General features: G+C 38.6%; 1 protein-coding gene across 3 annotated transcripts in view; it reads right to left on the bottom strand.

Annotated features, from left to right (window-relative positions):
- The window catches only part of nek3 (NIMA related kinase 3), a 29,826-nt gene extending 3,354 nt beyond the window's left edge, over positions 1–26,472 (bottom strand). Inside the window, exons 1-14 of one of the 3 annotated variants that reach the window (XM_043692144.2) lie at positions 26,340–26,472; positions 22,972–23,102; positions 21,966–22,059; positions 16,428–16,525; positions 15,579–15,662; positions 13,638–13,705; positions 13,354–13,440; positions 12,196–12,250; positions 10,615–10,815; positions 8,160–8,235; positions 7,989–8,047; positions 4,958–5,069; positions 4,269–4,427; positions 4,043–4,177 (exon numbers count right to left, since the gene is read on the bottom strand). In XM_043692144.2, coding sequence (XP_043548079.1) covers positions 4,043–4,177; positions 4,269–4,427; positions 4,958–5,069; positions 7,989–8,047; positions 8,160–8,235; positions 10,615–10,815; positions 12,196–12,250; positions 13,354–13,440; positions 13,638–13,705; positions 15,579–15,662; positions 16,428–16,525; positions 21,966–22,059; positions 22,972–23,091 — 1,348 coding nt within the window. In that variant the 5' untranslated portion in view covers positions 23,092–23,102; positions 26,340–26,472. Of the gene's footprint in view, positions 1–4,042; positions 4,178–4,268; positions 4,428–4,957; positions 5,070–7,988; positions 8,048–8,159; positions 8,236–10,614; positions 10,816–12,195; positions 12,251–13,353; positions 13,441–13,637; positions 13,706–15,578; positions 15,663–16,427; positions 16,526–19,018; positions 19,162–21,965; positions 22,060–22,754; positions 22,777–22,971; positions 23,103–26,339 lie in introns of those variants that run through there. The other 2 variants (XM_087988300.1, XM_043692145.2) reach the window with 2 other exon arrangements.
- Positions 26,473–26,941: the final 469 nt, after the last annotated feature.

The following is a 26,941-nucleotide window of genomic DNA, read 5'->3' as shown; positions in this document are numbered from 1 at the left end:
GTATTTCAGGAGAGTTAATTTTTGATTTCCACAATAATTCATGTGAAGTTGTACTTCTTGGCATCACCCCTGTTCAGTCTACTTTTAATTTTAAGATTGTATCTCACACTGGTCTCAACTGCCAGGTGAAACAGTTCTTGTGTATCCAGAATAAATTTATCACCTTTCAAGCTTTCAAACTCAAGGAATTAAAAACCAATTTTATGCAACATGCCCTCAGAAATTAATCCTTTAAGCTTCATGACATAATTAAGTGCAGTGTATCCTTTTCAAAATTAAAATATGATTCGGAGATGCCGTTGTTGGACTGGGGTGTACAAAGTTAAAAATCACACAACACCAGGTTGTAGTCCAAAAAATTTAATTGGTTCAGTGCTGACTGTAGCACTCCAGGTATGATCTGACCAATACTTTGCATCGCTGCAAGAACACTTTCTGAATCTTGAACTTCAATCTCCCCTCCCCTCATCTTTAGATAAAGGGTAACATCTATTAAAATTATACTTTGATTCCTTTTTTGCCTACACCTAACTTTGAGTGATCTATGTCAACGAGCACCTTAATTGACCTTTCCTCCTTTAAAACTCAGCCTCCCAAAGCTAAGATCAGAGCCAAAGTGTATATGACTTCACATTTCTTCATTCAACCACTCACTTAATCCAGGTTTCCCTTTGAAAATTCCCAGTGGTTAGCACTGCTGCCTCACAGCGCCAGAGATCCGGGTTCAATTCCCACCTCAGGCAACTGACTGTGTGGAGTTTGCACATTCTCCTAGTGGGTTTCCTTCGGGTGCTCCGGTTTCCTCTCAGTCCAGAAATGTGCAGGTCAGGTGACCTGGCCATGCTAAATTGCCCGTAGTGTTAGGTGAAGGGGTAAATGTAGGGATCTGGGTGGGTTGTGGGTCGGTGTGGACTTGTTGGGCTGAAGGGCCTGTTTCTACACTGTAAGTAATCTAATCTAATCTATAATCAGACAACTTACTGTGCCTCCACAAACTTGGATATAACTCTAAGTTTTCATTCAAGTCATTAATGTATAGTGAAAATGTGAGATCCTTTCAATGTTTTTATATTTTTCTATTTGTGTTTTTCTCTATCAGCCTCTTCCTTGCTTTCTTCTATCATCATTTGTCTCTGATCGCCGATGTACTCTATAGTTTAATCAACCTGCAATTTTCACACCTTTACATTGGTTACTCCTTAATTGTTTTATAAAACAGAAGTTTTGGATATGCTTAGTTCTCACACTTGCTTTCACATTCTCACCATCATAAAGACCGCCTATTTCCATCTTCGAACGTTACTTAACAGCTGCTGTAGAAAATATTTCATTTGTGACTTCTAGCTTCAGTTTTATCCTGGCTAGGATTCCACATTTAGAACATAGAACATAGAAGAATACAGCGCGGTACAGGCCCTTTGGCCCTCGATGTTGTGCCGATCCAAGCCCACCTAACCTATACTAACCCACTATCCTCCATATACCTATCCAATGCCCGCTTAAATGCCCATAAAGAGGGAGAGTCCACCACTGCTACTGGCAGGGCATTCCATTATCTGAAACTCCACTCTACACATTTCAATTCAGACCAAGTCCTGCTCCCCAGTCACCCCAAAGCTTGCTGACCTTTATTGGTACTAGTCAGGCATTGCCTTGATTTTAGAATTTTCTCTCTTGATTTCAGTCCCTCCAATGCAGCTGCACAACTCTGATCTCCTCTAACTTGAGCCCTGAGCACCCTGAATTTATGTGCTCCTTCCACTGGTGGCCACACCCTTGGCTGCCTAGTCCTGAGCTCTGGAATACTGTCCTTACATCTCTTTACCTCACTATAATTCACTATCCTCCTTTAAAACAGTATTTAAAACCTCTCTTTACAACCAAGCTTTTGGTCACCTGAACTAATATCTTCAGACATGGGTTGGTGCTAAAGTTTACTTTATACTGCTCCTGTGAGGTGCCCCAGCATTTTAGATTAGATTAGATTCCCTACAGTGTGGAAACAGGCCCTTCAGCCCAACAAATCCACACCGACCCTCTGAAGAGTAACTCACCCAGACCCATTCCCCTACATTTACCCCTGAATCTAACACTACGGGCAATTTAACATGGCCAATTCACCTAACCTGCACACCTTTGGATTGTAGGAGGAAACCGGAGCATTCTGAGGAAACCTACGCAGACATGGGGAGAACGTGTAAACTCCACACAGACAGTTGCCCGAGGCAGGAATTGAACCTGGGTCCCTGGCGCTGTGAGGCAGCAGTGCTAACCACTGAGCCACCATGCCGCCCATTTTATTTTGTTGAAGGCCCTTTGCAAGTATTTACTGTCGGGTTGTCTTCCAGATTGTGGATATTTTGGTGTGGCCATCAGAGGTGCCACTTAGACAGCAATGAGCAAGTGCTAAGCCTAGGAAAAGATAAAGTTAAAAATCGCACAACACCAGGTTATAGTCCAACAGGTTTATTTAAAGTACAAGCTTCCAGTACTTTCAAACAAATCTGTTGGACTATAACCTGTTGTGTGATTTTTAACTTTGTCCACCCCAGTCCAGCACCAGCACCTCAACATTATAGGAAAAGATACTGCCTGCTATGGGGGTTAACGAAAAGAGATTCCCCTTGCATAGATGAATCAAACACAGAAATGGGCCGAGTAAATACGTGACACTGAGGCACACAAAGCTCGCAGATTGTACATTTACAAAGGAACATAAAATGTTGTGACACAAGACTCAAGTTAAAGCAGATGAGACAGCACGCCTGAGAACAAAACAATTTGAACTATCAAAAATTGTTAAGGGCATTGAAAAAGGGATGGGTACAGTTTAGCTACTTTCACAGAATTGTTTTCTATTTACATTATTTCAAATGTTTTCTTTCAGAAAGAGATTTATAATGGCCAGAGAGTCAACACAATATTAGGAATGTTAATTTGCATTAGTAACATGATAGATCTTTATTCTGTGGATAAGATTTGAAACATGTCTTTTTCATCTGATTCTTTTCAATTACAAGATATTCTGAGTTCTAAAGATTTTGCCGTAAAGGTATGTGCCATATTAAAGTATACTATTAGTTATAACTATTTGTTCCATCAGTTTAGAAAGCATATATATGGATCCATCCACGTGTTTTATTTTTCTATACTTGATGCATATTACTACAGAAAGTTGGTGTTGTCGATGTCATCATTGTGCACCCACACCACACTTATCAGAACCAGAAGCAGTCACCCATAGCAAAACCAGGAGTGATGGGCCTCTTACTGCTGCCTCGCCCTGGGGGGGCGGGGGGGGAACCTCACTAACCGTTTCACTCAGGTCATTAGGCAGCAACCTAGGCAGTGGGTGAGGCTCTTTCTGAGTACTCCTCTGGGTCAATGGTTTTATACCACATTTCAGAGTCATCAGGCTGCCAAACGATCTAAACTTTAAGCGTGAAGTCTTTCCCTGGCAGTGATGCCAGACATTGCGACTGCATGCCCCCACACAAGGGGTAGCAACAAACACAGCCTTCTATATTCTGATCTCACACGTTATAGCAACACAAAATATGTTTAGCTGGCAACCATATACAAATTTACAAAATGCTACACTTTTGACAAATGCAGCACTCACCACTAACATCAGAATAATGGTCAATAGTCACAAGGGAAATCTTCATAACATTGCTGACCTATTTGGATCACTGCAATATTTAAGATATTTATTGGAAAATACCTTGAATCTCTTATAATGTATGATATTGAATATTGTTAAAAATTAGATTAAGTTTATTAGCACTATTTTCAGGAAGATACAGCTAGAAAGATTGGAAATATCACAATGACCAATTTTCAGAGAATGTAAATACTAAATGAAATTAGAATCAAATTTAATGAGAAAAATTGATGACTGTTGAAACATAAACCATAGAAACTGCAAAGATACTGGGATAGTTCAGTTATAATTACATTTGCTACATTTATGATTTTTACCAGAAATTTAATTAAGACTTAAAAAATTTCTTTGAAAATAATTTTTGAACCAGATTCTTACCTCCTTTATCTATTGTGTAGGTCTTAAAAGCAAAGTTTGAGTTAATATTCTTTAAGAATTGCAGCACTGTTTCAGGAGGACGTTGGCTCCACTGTTTTCGAGGATTACTTTCAGGATAAATTGTCACATGATCACCTAATGAACGAATGTATCAATGTCACCAAATGAATCAGAACATCCCTGCAAAAAATCTTTGTCAAAATGTACAAGACAAGGAGAAAGTTACCACTGCGCACATCCTCAACAGCCATGTTGGATGTCAGTTTTGCATTTTCAAGTACATTTAACACTGTTTCTGGAGGAAATTCACCCCACTTCTTTCGGCTGGGCACACTGGAGGAAGTTTTACCACTTTGGATTATCACATGGTCCCCCTTTGGTGTTACTGGTAATGAATCAAACATGGTTACAAATTGCAACAACAGAACATACACAAGGATAGAATGAAAATAAAAGTCTTTTAGTTCTTCGAATTCTTCTAATTATACAAAGTATGTACAATTTAATTTGATCATGGATTCAAATCTCAAGCATTTAAAACTAGAGAGAACTGAATATATACCTATGTTAATCAATCTGCCAATCAATCTGCAATAAGTTAATTAATGTATAATAATTAACTTATTGTACTGCCAGCATTAACAAACATCACAAAATAGAACTGTAAAATAGCAACAAGAAAGGAAAAACGGTAAGATGTAAATATGAAAAAGATCAAGTATGTCATGCAGAGTGCTTTCAGCAAGGAAATAAAATTACAGCGAAATAACATACAAATATCAGGGTTAATATAAGTATGAGAAGTGACAGTGAAAGCTTGGTACTTCATTATTGTTGATGATGGCAAACAATGCCAGTGTAATTTGCCACATTTGGACATTATCAACAGAGTGGTTTCTTTAAAGAACTCTTTACCTTCCATTTGAGAGGCTGTTTCTTCTAATGTTTTTTGAGCTAGGCTCTTGACAATGCCTTCTCCTTCTGCTGGATTCCATTTTCTAAAATCTGGTGAAGTCTCTCTGGTTTCCTTAGAACATAATATCATGTCACACAGAAAAAAGGAAACAATATCAAACAAAAACACCAACATTTTAAAAAATGGCCAGTTTGGAGGAAAGATCACTTGATCCAAAACATTAACTCTAATTTCTCTCCACTGATGCTGCCAGACTTGCTGAGTTTTTCCAGCAATTTCTGTTTCTGATTTATAGTACCCGCAGTTCATTCAGTTTTCTTTTAAATAAATTGCCTCACCAACTGATAAAGCATTTGTTCCTATGGACATTGCAAATTGGACAGCAAATTGATGCTGGTATCTGTTAATATTTGGGACCTGACTTACAGTTCATATTCCAAAATTGACATACTTAAATCACCTCTCATGCTACACATCTCTTACAATATTTTAGCAGAATTATCCTGCTATGGCAATGAGACTTGACATCTTATGGCAGAATGTGAAACTTGTTGTCACTTTAGACCTTAAAGATCTGCTATCTATTTACCAACGTGACAGCTACCTTCACTCTACACCAGTAGACTCAGGTGATGAGCATATCAAAAAGTATGTACTGAGCAAGTCCAAATTGTACATAATGGGTAGTCTTGTTTGCTACAGCTACTCTCCATGTTTTACAGGAAACATCAGTAATGCTGACTAGGATATGTATAGTCCTGCCCTTCTAAAGCGGGAAATACTGAATGTTTAAAGTTTCTAAATCATGGTGATTGTTGGGGCAGAATGACAAAATGCCTAATTCAACACTCCAACCTCACTTCCAATATTAAACAGTGTATTGATGTTATACCAGTGGGAAGGAAGCCTCTGTAGGTCCAGAAGCTTCTTCACTGAACAAAGGGAAGATATAAACTTTTATACATTTGTTTTCAGCCCATCATACTGTTTACAAATCAACTGTAAATCAATCACATTATTGATTGATTACATACACATCCAATCACGTCAATCATGTGACTGTGTGACCTTTCTGATTTTCAGTGATCAATCTTGCCATGATCTGCAGATGCTCTTATCACCTATCCTTGGTCATTCACAGTACATCTTATTCAACTAAATTCCAATACAGCTGACTTCTGCACCCATTATTCAATTCTCTCTGTAGAGTGTTGGCTTCTCCCTTCTATCTAAGGCTCTCTGTCCACAGGAATTCAGTTAAATCCCTTGATGTCAGTAACATTTAAAATTCTATTATTTATACATTTATGTGTATATGTGATTACAATCACCCAAGGGACCTTAACTAATCTGAGTCAAGATTCTTTCTCCTTCTATCATATACTAAACAGAAAACTTTAAATTAACTTGCAAGAAGGGCTGCTATCAGTGCTTCCAAGGATCAAACCATCACTGTATAAGCAGTGGCTAATTTTTGCTTCTTCTTAAAAACATCCCATTGTGTGATTTTTATGAGACACTTTATATCTTATCTGGTTACTATGAGTACAAAGGCTACAATTCTGACTGTGTAAATTACTGCTTCAGAGAACAATCTTCTTCAGCCATTTTTTTGTCAAATAAAAACCATAAGCAGCCATTTTATGTTAACTGAGAATCATGGGCAACCCCAACGCTTAAAAAAAGGAAGAGAAAAATAAGAGGGTCAAGATGAGGGAAATATTTAGGCTTGGGTAGAAATGTAAAGTTATTGTTAGAAGTTTTCAGAATGACAATAATCTCCTGATTTAAATTTATTGCTCACAGTTTTTATTTCATTTTTGCCTTAACAGTAATGCTTGTAATAATGGATGAAATAAATTAATGCATCTGGAGGAATTGGATTGTTAATGGTAGTGGGAAAAATAACAACACTAGGCAGTTATACAAAATGGAGTTGATCAGCAAATGTTCTGTAGTATTTCATCAAGCATGAAGATCTATGTTAGTCAATTCAGTATGATATGAAATGTGATAATTCAATCTTTTACATAAACAATCTCAACTGAGCTTTTGAGACTCACGCAATTCATAGACAATGTAGCTTACTTTTTTTATAGATTTTCCTATTGTTCTGGACCAGACCCCCTCAAGATATTTTAAGAAGGTTGCCTAGACCCTAATTTGTTCTTATTTTAAAGGCAAATGTAAAGTGTTGTGTTCCAGATGCAATTTGACTGATCAAACTACTCAACGTTAAGCATTCATAATTTATTCAAACACTAAAGTTAAAATACAAAGGAAAGAAGCGCTTAGAATAACATAACTCTACTGGAAAACTTAACAAACTAACACTAACCATTGCTAATTAACTGTTCCAATATAGTAACATCCCAGAAAAATATTCCTTGGCAAAAAGGCAAATTGAGAAATCAGATTATCTCACATGCAATGCCCACGATAGGAAGAGAAACACCAACTTCTAGCTGTAACTGGGAGAGGGGGAAGAATAGCTTCTACTTCTTCAGAACTCCAGCTTCTGCTTAAAATCAAACCCAAGAAACTAAGACGACTAGAAATCCTGTTCTGTGAGACCTGCCCATCCAGGCTGCTTCTACTGTTACAACTTAAAAAAAAAACCCAAGGTCTCACAAACTGTTTACGTTAACATTCTGCTCGGTATCTCTCAATCAATCTCTCTCTTAAAAGAAACCAGGACAAAATACATCTTTAAAGCCAAAGCATTGTCACAACACTCTCAAAATGTCTGCACATCTTCCCCAAATGCAGACATGTCCCTCCAGTACTTCAACCAACTGACAATTTCTGATGTGCAAATTCAAACAGTCAACATCAAGAGGCTATTAAAATGGGTTGTGTAAATCCTCCACCCACACTTTCTAGCAGGGAAACACAATAATGTTTAGGAGGGAGAATCATGGTCAGATTGAAATTCTTTATATCTGTTATTCAAATGTTTATATGCGATATGTACTTTGCAAGTTGCAGTAATTAAAGATGAAAGCATATTTACCAATAATTCATACAAACCATGCATGCACTTCCACCTGTGTTGGAGGAGACATCTTCATATTTACTTGGTACACTGGCTGAAATGGATTGAAATTTGCAAACTTGTATAAAGATTAATTCCACGACTTATTCAATAGAACATCATGTCGCATTATTTCCGATGAATTAGTTTCTGAAATGCTTTAATACCTTTCGTGGTCCTCCTGGGTTTATCTTGTGCTGTTTTCTTTTTGATTTTTACTTCACAAAACTCTTTCTTTACCATCTGGAAGAACAGATTGAAAAATCATTAAGAAAAAACTGAGAGTAAGCTCGGATTCTAGAGAAGCAAATTGGCTCAAAGGAAGTGAAAAGTAGAAAGCAAAAACAGAATGAAGTTCATGCAAAACTCAAATTGTAATAGAGAGTAATGTCCAAGTAGTATAAGTAAATGCACTCTATCAGAACAGACAATATTCTTGAAAAGACTGATGATTTGAATTCACACTTTGAAGTAAATGGGAATGATATAATTTCCATTACATAGAAGTTCTTCAGCATACTGTTCCAAACACTGATCACATACCCTAGATTTAGGACAGATTTGGTTAACCCAGTCAATGGTTAAATTGAAATTGCCCACTATTAATACATTACCCATATTACACGCATTTCTAATTTCTTGATTTATATTGGTGACTATGATCAGGATTTAACTGTCCGCAAATATTTGTATTTAAGGAGGATAAGCGAAAAAGGAAAAGTTGTTGTGGCAGCACTTGTAATAAGGGATGAGAGTAGTACATTGGTAAGTGAAAGGGTTAAGATGCAGTATCAGTCTGGGTAGAACTAAGAAACAACAAAGGGAAGCAAACCCTGGGGAAAATTGCTTACATGCTACGGAAGTGTAATGGTAATTTTGACCAATAAAAATCAGGAAATTAGAGATGCGCATTACTTGAGTAATGCCATAGAAATGGGCAATTTCAACATACACAGACGGAGTTAACCAAGTCAGAGCTAATGTTATAGAGAATGAATTCTTCGTTTGTGTACAAGATGGATTTCCGGAGCAGTATATTGAGGAGACATCTATGAATTAAGCTATTTTGGATTTAGTATTGTGTAATGAAAAAGGGCTAATTAATAACATTGTTGTAAAAGAACATTTTGGAAGAATGGACCATAACACGATAGAATTTCACAAAAAGGTTGAAAGCCCCTGTTCATGCCCAGAAGCAACTTATGATGTCAACCAGCTGCAAACACATGCACCACTGATGACATCTTTGATTTACCATGCTCACCCCACTACTCTCTGCAGCCACTGCACTGCCTGGCAGGTATACCCAGGGACCAGAGCTGTTGCTGTGCCTGTTCCCCTACACACCACCAACGCCAGCACATTTCCCAATCACTACCACTTCCTCGACCAGGTTCGCTATCCATGGAGAGCCACTGGAACAGTGTCATCATTCGGCCTTCACTGCAAACACCCTTCAAAGGCTACAAAACCAGACCCTGTCACTCAGTCAACACAAGATATGGTTGTGTCTTACATTACATGAGACCTCCAAGCGATTTCTGGCTCTACCATCTTTGAGACCAATTCCTGCTTTCTGTCCTTTCAAGATAAAAACAAAGAACTACAGATCTGGAAACCTGAAGCCAGAACAACATGTTGGAGAAACTCAGCAGATCTGCAGCATCTGTGGAGTAAAACATAGAGTTAACGTTTCGAGTACAGTACTGATGAGAGGTCACTAGAATTGAAATGTTAACTCTACTTTTCTCTCTTTCGATGCTGCTAGACCTGCTGAATTTCTCCAGCAATTTATGTTTTAGGTCCATTACAAGTGGGTAGAAGAGAATTTAAAGTTGAGAACAGTGAAATGGTGGAGAAATTAAATGATTACTTTATCATTAGAAAGGAATTTGAGCGTGCAAGTAAAGATGTCTTGATACAGTTGATTATAGCGTTGGTGAGACCTCACCTGGAGTACTGCGAGGAGTTCTGGACCCTTTAAGTAAACAGAGATATACTTACCATCAACAGAGTGTCATGGCAGTTCATCAGATAAATCTCAGGATTGTTTTATGAAGAGAGATTGAGAAAACCAGATTTGGATGCTATACAGTTTCAAAATAGGAGCAGTGACTGCATAAAACTTACAAATCCCTTACATTGTGGATGTAGGTGAGATGTTTCCCTTGGATGGTGATTCTAAAACCAGGGGACATAATCTCAGGACAAGAAGTAGGTCATTTAAGATTGAGATGAGGAGGAAGTTCTTAATTCAGCAGTGATAAGTTTTGGAATTGCCTCCCCCAAAGGACTGTGCAAGTTCAGTCACTGATCATGTTCAAGACAGTAATCAAAAGATTGCTGGAGCATTCAAGGAATATGGAGATAGCATGAACAAGCAACACAAAAGAGAAACCATGACGCAATTAAATGCAGAGTAGGTTTGACGGGCTGAATAGTCTATTTCTGTTCCTGTAAACAAGAACTAATACAATAAAACCAAAAATAAAGAAGTGCGAAGAATGGAAATTATAAATTAATCCTCAAATGTTGGAAATCAAAAAGCAAATCTAAAGCAAGTAAGATATTTCATAAATAACTCTTCATCGAACTAGAAAAAACTATTGGAATATGTCTCACCTCGGGTGATAAAAACTTGTTAATAAGCTTTGCAAAGCAATTCCTAGCAAGAATAGTGCTGACTGAGGGACGATCCTTTGGATTTCTTTTGAACATTTGCTTTATGATATATTGCAGTTCATAGGAGTAATGTCTTGGAATTGGAGTGTAGGTGCCTTTGCAGATTTTCAGGATCAGATTCTTCCAACTATTAGACTGGAACTGATTAAAAAAAAAAGAACTGAACACTTTATTTGCATTATACAAAAAAAAGGTATTTACTTTTTACAATGTAAACTCGAAACATGATCTGCGCTGCACTTCTGGAAAAATGTGTTCAATGGAGCGTTGTAAGACACTTTGACTGAATAACAGATTGTAAGAATAGATTTTTTAAAAGCAACAGTTTTTTGACTGGATGACATTTTTTAAGCTTCTGTCTTGACCTCCCTACATTATAATCGACGTTTCGGGCATAAGCCCTGAAGAAGGGCTTATGCCCGAAACGTCGATTCTCCTGTTCCCTGGATGCTGCCTGACCTGCTGCACTTTTCCAGCAACACATTTCCAGCTCTGATCTCCAGCATCTGCAGACCTCACTTCCTCCCTACATTATACACCATCTTTACAGATTCTGTATTTAAAGACAATCTCTGTGTGGTTAAAATTGAAATGTGTTCTGATTTTCTTTTTAAATCCTCCACCAGCCACTCTGAACTCATTTAACCCTCTTCACTATCTCTGCTCACAACTATTCCAACCTACTCCTGGTTGATCTTTCACATTTTAGTGGCTACAAATTTGGATTTATCCAATATACTGTTACTCCTGTCTTAACTCACAGCTAGTTCCATTCCCCTCTCATCCTTGTGCTTGTTAATATACGTTGAACCCTGGTCAAGTAACATCATGATTTTAAAATTCTCATCCAGATTTTCAGTTCCCTCCATGACCTATTTTATAATACCTCTGGGAAGTCACAGAATCATAGAACCTCTGAAGTGCAGATAGAAGCCAGCCCATTGTGTCTCCACTGATCCTCCGAAGGACATCCCACCCAGACCCACACCCTATTTTTGTAGCCCCGAATTTACCATGGCTCATCTACCTTGCCGAGAGAAAGTGAGGACTGCAGATGCTGGAGATCAGAGCTGAAAATGTGTTGCTGGAAAAGCGCAGCAGGTCAGGCAGCATCCAAGGAACAGGAGAATCGACGTTTCGGGCATAAGCCTGAAGAAGGGCTTATGCCCGAAACGTCGATTTTCCTGTTCCTTGGATGCTGCCTGACCTGCTGCGCTTTTCCAGCAACACATTTTCAGCTCATCTACCTAGCCGCCCATCCTGGACACTATTTGGCAATTTCACATGGCCAATGCACCTAAGCTGTACATCTTTGGATTGTGCGAGAAACCTGGAGGAAACCTGGAGGAAACCCAGACAGTCACACAAAGCTGGAATCGAACCAGAGTCCCTGCCATTGTGAGGCAGCAGTGTTAACCACTGTGCCACTCCTTGGGATGTATCACAACATTAAAAGTGCTAAATATTGTTGATGTTGCAGCAGAGGAGTTGCGAACTGTTCTTCAGAAAACTGCTACTTACAGGATGCCGTAGTGTGCAGAGTTCATACAAGACGCATCCCAAGGCCCAAATATCACTAAAAAAGTAAAAGTAGAATCTGTTACAAATTGAATTACAACAAAAAAAAAACTTATTGTATTATAGTTAGGTAGAAAGTAGACAATTTTGCACATTTACACCTTCACTGGTTGAGTTCTACATTGCTATCTACAAAAATATTATCTTCTTTCAAGTAGCTGTTCTAAGGAGGATGCTGTGACAATGTGCACTATAAACACTTTTCCGCATTTGCTTTCCAGATGCTGCTAGTTCTTACTAGGGTATAGCTACAGTTGGTCCTGCAATCACCCAGAACCTCAGTCAAAAAAGAGGCCTAACAGAGAGTTTACAGAATGAATCTCAGCCAAGGGTACTGTAGTTTATAAACAAAATCCACATTTGTACCTCCCAGTAAGAATCACTGGTTAATCATTTCATGACCAAGCTTCTTCATACACAATCGATTGTGATTTAATCCATCTATCTCAACTGGTTAATCACGTTTCATTAACAAAACACAACCAGTTTTCATTCCACTGGATGTAAATATTATATGTTCATTCATCATCATGCACAACAATATAGCTTTTAATAAGGAGCACATTAACAATGGTTCTAGAGATGTTAAAATAAAAACAGAAATTTTAGCATTGGAAGATATCCCACTTTAGCTGAATTTAAGCCGATGTTGGAGGCCAGTTTTATATACTCCAATTTGCCTACAATCGTCCAAAAATAATAAATTTGAGCCATCTCCTCAAGGTAAAGTGTGACATCACGCTGTGCTATCCTATCTCCTGAATGATGTCTCTCATTGTTAAGCAGAATCTAAATGATGTAATTTTATTTTGCTGTCAATCCAATGCATTTAAAAATGTAATTGGAGCTACCTGTCCTAGGATATTCCAGCTATGAAATTGTTGAGTGAATGAGTACAAAATCTGATAAAAGTGTTTGTAAATGTACTTGTCAATCATCTTTATAAAAGTAAGTGAATTTTTCTGGTTAATTTGACCACTGCCTTCCCGGGTTAGCAGCTGGAATGCTTAAAAAAACTATCCCAGTGCAGTAAGTATACTATGTCCTTCTTACAGAATTTTGTTTCCCATCCATCACCTCCTTCCCCAAATATGTTTGTACCTTTTGTTATTGTAAGGTTTATTCTCCCAAATCTCTGGAGATACATAATATGGTGTTCCTACATAGGTATGAGCAAAGGCCATGGGACTGTAAAGAGGAAAGAAACATTTTAATGAAGAGCAGACAATTATGATAGAAAATAAATCCATTTATACAGAACGGCAATACAGAATTATATGGGATGTGGAGAGTATTACTTATTAAGCTGTTAGGGCTCTACAAAAACAAATTTGCACTAACATACATCAACCCAGTAACACTCATGTAATCGTGAGTAAACTTGCCTGTTCAGTAGATGTGCAGATCCAAAGTCTCCCAGTTTAACCACTCCATTTTTAGTGAGGAATATGTTCTGCAATTTAAAATCAGATAACAAAAGTGAATTTTGATGCCAGCTTTTCTTAGAAAATGCATTCATGTTATGTGAACATCACTGGCTGGACCAGCATTTATTGCACTTCACTAACTGCCTTTGAGAATATGCTGTTGAACTGCCTTCTTGAATGATTGCAATCCATTTAGTGTACGGTTACACACAATGTTGTCAGGGAGGGGGTTTGAAGACTTTGACTGGGACACTGAAGGAATGGCAATATTGTTGCAAGTCAGAATGCTGAGTGGCTTGGAGAGGAACTTGTAGGGGGCAATGTTTCCATGTTCTGCTGCCGTTGCCCTTCTCAGTGATGATGGCTGGTGAGGAGATGATGTGCAACAGTAGCTGCAGTACTCAAGTTATTTACTCTAGTGAAGGTGAATATGAACGAAATAGAGACTGAACTCAAGCATGTGAACCGAACAAAGACTAGGTGGGGCAAGTAAAATTCTTGTACTAATGGAATGAAGATATGAAGAACAATATAGTTTCAAAGCAGTTTTGAATGTTTTGCCCAATGATATGACTTTTGAATGGTAGTATGCGGTTAGGTGGACCAAATGGCATCATTCAAGACTGGGTGTAAGGTAATTATTAACACACAAATTTATACATTAACAATAGTGTTAGTATTAATAGTGTTTACATGACATAACAATAAGATAATGTTCTGTTATGAATTGCTCTGTTCTCCTGAGACGTGGCTAATGATAGCAAGTGTAGCAAACTGAAAAAGATATGGGTAACTGCAACATTTTACAGCAACAAGCTGACCAGTGACAGGATAACATAGGACAATAATCTTACTGGCAATTCAACTGAGGCTAGCCAGCTATGTCAGCACAAATCAGGATTAAACCTGATTTGTAGCTTAGTGTACCTTTCCATCTCATGTAGCTCAAGGGTGACACAGTTAAACACACAGTCACAAAGGGGTACCACAGAGATGTAAAATCTGTTTCAGATTTTTTTTGATATTGTAAACATCATTTTGATTTTTGCAAGGTCAGATTATTGCACAGATCTTTAAGAAAACCAAATGACATCACAATTTGTGATGGTCTCATTTAAGAGGTCTCTATCTTACTCTATGTACATTCAATCACTGTCAGTTGGTTAGACTGCAAGCAGTCATCCAGACTGTTAGCCAGCTAATCAACTATGTATATAATATCGTATAAATCTAAGGTGCTTGTGGCACAGTGGTAGTGTACCTGCCTCTAGGCCAAGAGGCCTGAGTTCAAGTCTCACCTGCTCTGGAGGTGTGTATTAACAGGTTGATTAGAAAATATCTATAATAGTAACCTAAGCAATCATTTAACTCAGACGCTTTATGCAACTCTGAGATGCCACATTTGTGTACATAATTGTTATTAAATGTCCAGATATCTGACTCAATAAGAACCAGTCACTCTGTGATATGTTACACGGACTAACATATAGAAAACCATACAAAGCACAGTACAAAACTTCAAAATATTGTTTGAAGATACTCATAATAAAATCCAATGAAATATAATACTTAAGTGCAATTAGAAGCTAGCTATTGCTCTCTAGCATTTACTGGTTAAAGACTTCAGTCAGCTCCTTTAATTGAGGCAATTGTCCAGTTACACAAAGTAAGCTAATGCCTCCATTAAGACTCTTGATGAAAGAATTAAACAAACTAGTTAAGCACGATAGATTTTCCAAACTCATTAATTTCAAATTTTAAGTCACATAAGGCCGAGCTTGATAAATCTAGCTTTATATCCCATCAGATTAGCCAGAACACAAGCAATTATTTTGTTATTCTTAATAAAGAGATACAGTTATTTTAATTTTTTTTCTCTCTGTAGAATGAAATACTTGCCTTGGATTTGATATCTCTGTGTAGAACTCGTTTGTCATGTATGTGCTTCATTCCGAGGCAAATTTGTACAAACAGATTCAATATCTGTTAAAAGCAAAACAACAAAATAATTCCTCTGTCAATTTCTAATAGTGAGTACTTCATGAAAAAGGCACTCTGGATTCTGTGCAAGTTACTATTTTATAAACCTAAGTTTTAAAATAATTTACAATTATCAAAATTGTACCGATTGTTCAGGTTAATCTTAAAATATAAATATTTCAATTGTAGTATAATGTTACATAAAAGAGCAAAAAAATTTTTTTTAATGTTTCATATATCAAAATTGCAATGAATGAAGTGGACACAATCACAGATGTTCTTAGTAAGCTGGGAACACTGACCGGAATGCTAGGACAACCCAGTGTCAGCCACTTTTTGCCATCTGGCAACTAATTTGCAGATGTTGGAACTGCTGTCCCTTTAAAGTGTAAACGTCTGTAAGTATTGCTGGCCAATTGGACAGCCAGCAACCCGGTGGTCTCAGAGTATATGTCTGCGTTTTTTTTGGGGGGGTGTGGTTTACAGAGAGAGCAAGTTGGAGGAGCAAAAAGGGGTTATTGCTAAGTGAGCTATCCCATGAGAACAGTGCCCAATTAGAAAGGTCCATCCCCACAAAGATGGAGATGAAACAAGGGCGTTTAAACGAGGAGGGGGAAATCTTGCAGTTTCCCGGCGTTCAATCTAATATGGCCAGTTCCAGACAACCCGCAAGTGTAGCTGGAACTAGGCACACAACAATTCACGCAGGTGAATCCTGCTCCTCTAAGTCTGTGATTACGTTTCATTCATTTATCACAGGATGTATACCGTTTCTTCTGGAAATAGTTTGTCCTTTCGCTGCAGGAGTTTTTGCGTGAGATCTCCACCATCACAGAATTCCATCACTATATAAAGATGCCCTTCAGCTGCAATAGGAAAAAAAATCATAACATTAAATATGTAAATAGTGAAATCCTAAATTAACTAGTTGTCAAAGCAACAATTTATTTCCACAGGACTCTTTTTATCCAAAACCATGATACTTTTTCGCAAAGTACAAAGTAGAAAAAACATTCCAGAAACAGACTTTTACACCTGTTATTCATCTGCAGGGTTTTAGCTGTATGTTATTGTTCCACAGGAGTTTCCTTCCAGCACGCCTTATCTAAGCCTACCCATGTGTCCTTCCACCTCTTTCTTTCCTTGTGCACTTAGCAAGTTGCTTCCCTTTAAATGCATCTATGTTATTCACTTAAATCACTCTATTTAGCAGTGAATTTCACATTCTCACCATTCCTTGAATAAAGACATTTCTTACAAATTACTCAAATTTATGGGAGCATTTTTTGTTATTTTGCTGTCCTTCATTATGGATTCCCAATAAATGGAAACATCTTCTCCACATCTATCATCAACACTGTCAGAATTCATCCACCTCTGAATAATTTTTCCAACAGAAAAGAGTCCCATGTAGTTGCTTCAATCTTCCCTGATAGTTATAGCCTCACTGTGTATGTACATTGATGGTTGCTACTTTAAAAGAATAATTATTCATTGTAAGATGAATCAGGCCTCCAGAGCATGAAATGGTGAAAAATAGAGTAATTCTTTTTTTAAATAGAGGAAATTTTTCACCAAAGAGGAACTAGAGAGCAGTTCATGCATAGCAATATAACTTTATCTATTTCTTTTCCCCTAAATATATTTAAGAACTCACCAGCAGTAATATTTAATTGTTTTTTCACATTACTTTCATAATATACATTAATTTTGAAATGTGCTTTAATCTGCATCCAAATTAAAATAATCTATCTCCACCATTTCTCAAAGTTTTAATTATTTGTAATTTTTTTCTTGTCTCTCCCCACTGTTTTATTAGCTTCCTTCATCATTTCTCACAACAATGATAAATATTTCATCAACGGGATTAATTCATGCCAAAGTTGTTTCACACAGCCTATACCAAAAGTGAACTGTTTGCAAATAATTTTCCTGTTGGCTCAGTATTGTAGTTTCAAGCATTTGATAAATATTACACACCAATGTAGGTGTGGAAAACAGCAGCAAAAGAAATTTAACTGAATGCAGGTGATTATGGACATGTCTCACAACAACAGCACATAAATTTTAAAAGTCACTTCAAACATTAGCAGTTTGAAGCAAGACACAAATTTATGAAATGCCACATGGACTGACTGCCTACAGATTGTGTGTGCTTTGAACAAAATAGAATGTATCTGCAAATACAAATCCCAAATGCAAGTTCATCCAACAGACTTACGTGTGTGCATATGATACAATGTATGCACACGTGTGATGGAGTATGTGAGTGAGTGAGAGAGAGTGGGAGAGAGAGAGAGTACGAGAGTGGGTCTGTGTGTAATCATGTATAAGAGAGTGTGTGTATGTGTGCGAGAGCATATAGTGTGGTGGGGTCACCTGTGGTGTGACATGAATCCATCATCCCAGTTGAGGCCATCCTCATGGGGAGTGAACTTGGCTACCAGCCTCTGCTCAGCAACTCTGCGTTGTTGCTTATCCAAAGTCAGCCTTGGAAGATGGTCCTCGAAGATCTGAGGCCAAATCTCCTTGACCTCTGAAGTGCTCCCTCACTGGGAGGGGATGTCTGGTGATTGGTGTCTATTCATCTATTGTCGTAGCGTCTGCTTGGTTTTGTCAATATACCATGCCTCAGGGCATGCTTGTCTAACTGTATGAGTTAGATAATGTTGGCTGAGTCGCATGAGTACCTGCCGCACAAATGATGGACGGCATTCCCACATGTGATGGTAGTATCCATGTCAACACTCTGATACGGTGTTACAGTGGTTGCCATGGCAGGGTTGTATGATGTTGTGGTCGGTGTTTTCCTGAAGGCTGGGTAGTTGGCTGTGAACAATGGTCTGTTTAAGGTTTGACAAATGGCATGCGCGTATATGTGTACACACACGTACACACGCGAACTCTCTCCCTCTCTCCTCCCCCCACACATGCGCGTGCACACATATAAGTCTATGGGGTGAATTTGCATTTGCAGATTTGTATTTGCAGATACATTCTATTGTGTTCAAAAAGCAGGCTGTCAGTCCATGTGATTGTTTATAAATTCCTACTTTGGAAATAAAACCAGTCTGACTCAAGGTTGGGATACAGACAGACTGTAACCTCACACCTGTAATGTATTCTCGGAGCTGAGATGTCTTTTCCTTATATACTGATAAAACCTTCAGTTATCCTGGGACTGTGACTTGAAAGAAGTTCTGGGATTTACATATTAATCAATTGAAACCTGCATCCCCATTCTAAATGATTAAAGACTTAACAGCAATCTAGGTTTGTTCAATACATCGCATAAATTGTCTGACACTTTGATCCTTTACTATAAATTCTTTGTCCTATGATCCTGCCCCACTAGTTACCTGACGAAGGAGCAGCACTCTGAAAGCTTGTACTTCCAAATAAACCTGTTGGACTATAACCTGGTGCTGTGTGATTTTTAAACTTTGTCCACCCCAGTCCAACACCGGCACCTCCACATCAGAACTTCAAAGGAACTTGGATGTATCTAGTCGTGAGACACTGAAAGTTAACATGCTGATCCAGCAAGCAATTAAAAAGGCAAACAGCCTTAACAACATGAGGGTTTTGACAACAGAAGAAAGATGTCTTGCTGCAATTGTATTCAATTTTGATCTCCTTATGCAAGAGAAAGACAGACGTACCAGAGATGGAGAGCAACAAATGTTTGCAAAAATTCATGAAATGGAAGAACGGAGGAAACAGTAAATGTGAGGAAACATTTGTCCTGTGAGAAAACAGTAAATATTACCTCATGTTTTAGAAGAATGAGAGATGATCTCATTCAAACATACAAAATTCTTACAGGGTAGGTGCAGGATGGGTCAGGGTGGGGTGGCAACTAGAAGAAAAGATTAGAGGCTCCAAATGAAAGGGCAAGCCATTTAGGACTAAAATAAGGTGGAACTTCTTCACTTGCTCGATAGCGAATTGCTTAGAATTCTCTATTGCAGACAACTGTGGGGGCTCAGTTGTCGAGTATGTTTGAGACTGAGATTCATAGAGTTCCACATATTAAAATCATCAATGGATAATGCAAGTAAGTATTGTTGACATAGAAGATGGGGAGGCAGTAGGATAATGGTGATGTCACATGACTCATAATCCAGAACAGGGTTCAAAATCCCACTATTAATGGCTGATGGTAAAAATTAAATTCAACAAAATCTGCAATTAAAATCCAGTCTAATGCTGACCACTGTCAATTACCCTAAAAACTCCTCTGGTTCACAAATGCCTCTTGCCATCCTGGCCTAGTCTGGCCTACGTGTAACTCCAGGCTCGTATGAACATGGTTAACATTTCACATGTTCTGAAATGACCTAAAACATTTGGCTCATGGGAAATAGGAATGGGTAATACATACTGGCTCAGCCAGCAATGTCCACAACCCATGAATGAATAAAAAGCAAATGTCGGTGGGTAGGGAAATTATTGGAGAAGTTTCTTCGGGATAGGATTTACTCATGTTTGGAAAACTATGGACTTATTAGCAATAGGCAGCGTGACTTTGTGTGGGGAAGAACACGTCTTACAAGCTGGATTGAGGTTTTTGAGCAAGTGACCAAGATGATTGATGGGGGCAGAGCGGTAGATATTATCAATGTGGACTTTAGCAAGACCTTTGGCAAGGTCTCTCTTTGCAGACTGATATAAAGGTGAAGTCACATTGGATCTGCGGTATGTTGGTAAGGTGGATACAGAACTGACTTAATCATAGAAGACTGAGTAGTGGTGGAAGGGTAGAGACCAGTGACCAGTGGTGTTCTGTAAGGATCACTGCTGGAACCCTTGTTGTTTGCAATATATATATATATAAAAATGATTTGGAAGATCTGATTAGTAAGTTTGCAGCTGACACAAAGAATGGGGGAGCTGCAGATAGTGAGGATGTTTGCCAGAGGATAGAGCAGGATATAGATAGCAGATTTGGACAGAGCTTAATCTGGACAAATGTTAGGCATTTTAGGAGATCGTACGCAGGAAGAAAGTACACAGTAAATGACAGAATCCTTAGCAGCATCAACACACAGATAGATCTAGTTTTGCTTGTTCATAGTTCCCTGAAAGTGGCAATATATGTGGATAAGGTGGTTGAGAGTTACATAGCATACTTACCTTCCTCGATCAGGGCACAGAGTATGCTTAGTCATGTTGTAGTTGTACAAAACTTTACTTAATCCACATTTAGAATATTGCATACAGTTCTGGTTGCTACGTTAGCAGAAGGATGTGCAAGCTTAGGAGAGGGTACAGGAACAGTTTACCAGGATGTTGCCTGGTTTGGAGGTTATTAGCTATGAAGGGAGACTGAAAACAAATCAAGTTTGTCTACTTGAATATTGCAGGATGAGGGGCAACCTGACAGAAGTTTACAAAATTATGAAAGACATAGATAGGCTGTACAGTCGGAATCTTTATCTCAAAATTAGAAATGTCAATTGCAAGGGGCCATTGGCTTAAGGTAAAACAGGGTAAGTTTAAATGAGATGTGAGAGGCACGTTCTTTTTTTACACAGAGACTTTTAAGTGCCAGGAATGCGATGCCAGAGGTGGTGTTGGATGGGTATATAATAACAATGTTTAAAAGGTATCTTGCCAGATATATGAATAAGCAGGGAATAGAGTGACAGAAACCACATAAGAGGTAAAGGCTTTTAGTTTAGAAAAGTATCATGTGTCAGCACAGTCTTGATGGGCTGAAGTGCCTGTTTCTGTGCCGTACTGTTCTTTTTTCTAAAACAGCCAAGATTTCATTCATTTGCAGAGGGCTCTACGGGCTAAATGGCCTCCTCCTGCTCCTATTTCTTGTGTTCTTATGTCAGAGATCTAGATTATGGACTGATTTGATAAGATTTTTCTACTGGTGGATGAAAGCAGAACTAGTGCCAGTAAATATAATTGAGTCACTAATGAAATCAAAAGGGAAGTCAGGAGAAACGTCTTTGCACAGCAAGTGCTTCAAATGTGGAACTAGCTATCACAAGGAATGGTTGACACGAACATCAATGATACATATAAGGGCAGTTTAGATAATGTGTGGAGAAAAAGGAATTGAAAAGACAAATGGAAAAGGTTAGCTAAAGAAAGACGGGAGGTGTCTTATCTGCAGCACGTGTTAACAGCATGGACCCATTAGACAAGCGGCCTGTCTTAGTGCTGTGAATACTGTGCATGTCATTCACTTTGGAAAACAGCAAGGAGAGGAATGAACACTAGAACAAGCGAAAGAGCAATATTGGAGAAGGAAGTGTGAAGAATAGATAATTAATTCCATGAATTTCTCACCTTCAAATGAGTCTATAAATGTAACAATGTTGGGGTGCTTCATTCTTGCAAGGAGGATGGCTTCCCTCCGCGATCTTTGTAATCCAGAAGGATTCTAAATAAATAAGATAAAATGAAAATAGATAGCACATTGCCTTGTTCTGAAAAATAAACACCGAGAATCATTTTTCCCCCAAAGGTCCATATTGTATGTATCATTAAAGCTTTAGAACAGAACTTGTAACTTTGCTACAATTAAATCATAAGCCATATGGTTATGAATTATGTGCTTAAATGATATGCAATAGCAAGAGGATGTGCATCCTCTACCTAGTGCTAACTTGATACAGTCTAAACTGGACTCTGAAAGGTCACTGAATCTGAAATGTTAACTCTGATTTCTCTCCACTGATGCTGCTAGATCTGCTGAGATTTTCCAGCAATTTCAGTTTTCATTATAGAAGATCTCATGGCACTTTTCAAAGAAGATCAGTAACTCTTCTTCAAATTCCTGACCAATATCTTTTTCCTGAACCTATACTATCTCATTGCTATACACAGCTTGGTTGTCAGTGGAACAGTACCAATACTTAATGTGTAATGACTTAACAATTTTGGCATGTCCAGAGATGTGAAAAGGAATTGGAACTTGGAACGTCTCTCCAAATGTCCAGGAGTATAAATTGTGACATAGCCAAGAACAACTTTTGGCTCTTTTTGTAGTTCACCCGAGACAAAGAAAGTAATCTAGCCACTTTATTGTTTGATGCACATTATGATAAAATCACCAGAAGAACAAAACAAACATACTTTTTGAGAATGCAAGTGGGATGACTACCAGCTCTAAAACTGTTCGCTGCCACAAATGATAATTCGTGCTGATCCAAGTCCAATGGAATGTAATTCTCAATTTCTATAAATTGTATTGAGAACAAAGCTAAATGATATCTTTGCCTTCAGATGGATAATGGAAATAAAAATAAAGTGACAACGTAATCATCTTCATGAAAACTCACATCATATTTACCTTTGAAAGATGAATTTCCTTCATGACATATTGCTGACTTTCATTATGCGCTTGGACCAAAAGAGCTCTGCCAAAGGAACCTTCCCCAATTACCTTTAATACAGTGTAAGCATCCATCATCAAATTCTTCTCTGAAAAACAATTGCAGACATGCTATCAGTGAAACGTTTTGCACACTTTTACACTAATCTTTATTGAACTTGCTTTAAATAAGAAACTGTTAAATGTGGTTTCAGAGAGAATTGTGTGCCCTTGCACACTGAACACAGAAATCTAATGCACAGATATAGCAATCAGTTAGGAATGCAATAATATAAACCAAAGAACTGTGGATGCTGGAGATTTGAAACAAAAACAGAAATTGCTGGTGAAGCTCAGCAGGTCTGGCAGCATCAGGAGTTCTGATGGAAAGCAACCAAACCCAAAACGTTAACTGTTGTCTTCCCAAAGATGCTGCCAGACCTTTTGAACTTCATCAGCAATTTCTGCTTTTGAATTAGGAACGCAAATCTTACATTGTCCTTTATTGCACAGGAGCTGTGACATAGGAAGTCTTACTAGCATTGTATAAGGGATTGGGGAGACCACACCTGGAGTACTGTATACAGTTTTCATACCGAAGGAAATACATGTTTGCTTTATGTGAGATGCAACAAACATTCACAAGGATAATTCCTGGGATGGAATTGTCAGCAAGTAGAGACTGAGCAAACTAAGACTATATTATCTGGAGTTTAGAAGAATTTTAGGTGATTGCAGTATACAATGAAGCACAGAACTTCCTATTGAGTTCTTGGCCAAAACCTCTCCCTCTAACAGAGTATCAGAGTAATTTGCCATTAGTAGGACTTGCCTGCACAAATACTCAAATTGCCAACCACTTTTACCAATGACAGGCATTGAACATTTAAAAAGATTAATTTGTTGAAAAACACCCTGGTGGAGTAGCAGAAAGCATAGGGGACTGTCAAAGAATACAGGAGAATATAGATAGACTGGAAAGTTGGACGGAGAAGTGGCAGATGGAGTTCAATTCAGGTAAGTGTGAAGTCTAATTCAAGAGCGAACTATACTGTAAACAGAAGGGCCTTAGGAAATGTTGATGAGCAGAGAGATCTGGGAGTTCAGATCCATTGTACTCTGAAGGTGGCTGCACAGGTGGATAGAGTGGTCAAGAAGGCGTATGGTATGCTTGCCTTCATCAGACAGGGTATTGAGTATAAGAGCTGGCAGGTCATGTTTAAATTGTACAAGACCTTGGTTCGGCCGCATTTAGAATACTACAGTTCTGGTTGCCACATTACCAAAAGGATGTGGAGGCTTTGGAGAGGTTTACGAGGATGTTGCCTGGTATGGAAGGTGCTAGCTATGAAGAGAGGTTGAGTCGGTTAGGATTGTTTTCATTAGAAAAAAAGAGATTGAGGGGGGACCTGATTGAGGTCTACAAAATCATGATGGGTATAGACAGGATGGATAGAGATAAGCTTTTTCCCAGGGTGAGAGATTCAATAACGAGAGGTCACACATTCAAGGTGAGAGGTTAAAGGTTTTTTTTTAGATTAGATTAGATTACTTACAGTATGGAAACAGGCCCTTCGGCCCAACAAGTCCACACTGCTCCGCCGAAGCGCAACCCACCCATACCCCTACATTTACCCCTTACCTAACACTACGGGCAATTTAATAAGGCCAATTCACCTGACCTGCACATCTTTGGACTGTGGGAGGAAACCGGAGCACCCGGAGGAAACCCACGCAGACACGGGGAGAACGTGCAAACTCCACACAGTCAGTCGCCTGAGGCGGGAATTGAACCCGGGTCTCTGGCGCTGTGAGGCAGCAATGCTAACCACTGTGCCACCGTGCCGCCCACACGGGGGATAATGTGGCAGGTTGTTTACACAAAGGGTGATAGGTGCCTGGAATGCGGTGCCAACAAAGGTAGTAGAGGCAGGCACGGTGGATTCATTTAAGATGCGTCTGGACAGATGCATGAGTAATTAGGGAGCAGAGGGATACAGATGCTTTGGAATACAGATGCGATAGGTTTAGACAGTGATTGGATCGGCTCAGGCTTGGAGGGCCAAAGGGCCTGTTCCTGGGCTGTAAATTTTCTTTGGTCTTTGTTCTTCTGACAGCTGAAAAAGTTGTACAAATCCAAACCACAGTAACCCTATTACAGTAACCCTGCATTTTCATTTCCCAAAACGTGAACACAAATACAAAGCAGAAGAAAACATCATTCAATTTATAAGGCTTTTTTCTCTACAAGCACTCCAGTGATGGACCTTGCCCTCAAACCACCACTTTTTAAAATGTATTCATGGGATGGCTGCACTTATTGCCTCGCTCTAGTTGCTCAGAGGGCACTTAAGAGACAACCACATTGCTGTGGGTCTGGAGTCACATGTAGGCCAGACTAAGTAAGGATAGCAGTTTCCTTCCTTAATGGACATTAGCGAACCAGATGGATTTTTCCAGCTATCTATGCATGGTCATCACTAAATCCTTAATTCCAGGTATTTTTATTGAACTCCACCATCTGCTGTGGCGGGATTCGAACCCAAGTCGCCAGAATGTTACTGAGTCTCTGGATTAACAGTTCAGCAATAAAACTACTAGGTGGTCACCTCCCAAGTTTCAGAGCCCTACATAACGTTCCCTCTGAAACTAAAATCATGCTGTGTTGATTCCTTGTGAATCCCTTTAATCAATCGATAATTTCTGAAAATACTAACGATAACAAATTTTACCAACTTTTACAATTAGAGTTTCATTAAAATATTGATGTGGGAAGCAGCTATGTGCTTTAAAATAAAATCCAACCATTTCTAGTGGAAAACAGATACGCCCTAAGGCCACTTATCCTTAATCAGGGCGTGTTGTGAACATCAAATCTTGAACCATGTTTAAAATGAATGCTAGAATTAGGGTGGGGTTTTGTTATTGCTCAGATACAGGATTTTTAACACTTTGGAAATTGCAGAGGATACCAAATGTTCAAAATTTCCATATGATTGCACTAAGTCACTATCCCCGGGCTAGATTAAATCCACTTCACAGGAAAAGCATGAATACAATGTTATTGTATGAACAGACGTGATAGTTGACAGTGGGCGGATAGTTCACTTAATACGGATGTTTTATACTGTGAGCTACCCAGCCTTCATCAGTGGAAGGTACACAATAGGATCGATATTTGTTAAAGGGACGATATTAATTGTAACGTCATCAAATTCTCCGAAATAAACATATTACTGATAGTTCAAAGCTGGAGATCTCGGAATATTTGTTTTAAACTACTTTTTTTTCTATTTTTGCTTCCACTTGGGGGGAGGCGTCAGGAATTCCTGGTTCATGTTACCTACCGACAGTCTGACAGAACGTAAAACGCACGTTCCATTCAAAAGCGAACTCTTTATGCTAATGCTACTCTTCTTCGAAGGCACAGAAAACGAAGCGGTCAGTTAAATCACTGGGAAATATTAAACCACTTCCCAACTTTGACACAAGCCGGAAATAACCTGCAACCGAGGCTGTGGGAGGGCATTAACCATCATCACGTGTCAGGGTTTATAGAAAGCTCTTTGTAATGAGACAGTGACCCAGATTAATGTGGTAAAACAGCAATGAAGCGATGTTCAATTCTCCGTTATTTATGCTCAAACGAGGCACTGTTACACTTTAAAAATCCCAACATTGTTGTTCAGCTTTTGGTTTCAGTCACAAACTTTATTGAAGGGCGCAAAGTTGCTGCGTTTATGAGGGGGGCATGAAATAAGCTTGCCACATTAAATGAAGATTTGGAGGTGCCGGTGTTGGACTGGGGCGTACAAATGTTTTTAAAAATCACACAACGCCAACAGGTTTAATTGGAAGCACTAGCTTTCGGTGGTTGTCACCCTTATATATCCTGGTGTTGTGTGATTTTTTTAACGTAAAATTAAGTCTAGGTTCGATTTTAAGTAGC

The sequence above is a fragment of the Chiloscyllium plagiosum genome, unplaced genomic scaffold (assembly GCF_037043375.1).
Source record: "Chiloscyllium plagiosum isolate Xiang-an unplaced genomic scaffold, Cpla_swu_hap1 HiC_scaffold_6, whole genome shotgun sequence".
NCBI classification, from domain to species: domain Eukaryota; kingdom Metazoa; phylum Chordata; class Chondrichthyes; order Orectolobiformes; family Hemiscylliidae; genus Chiloscyllium; species Chiloscyllium plagiosum.
This window is presented reverse-complemented; position numbering and strand designations above follow the sequence as displayed.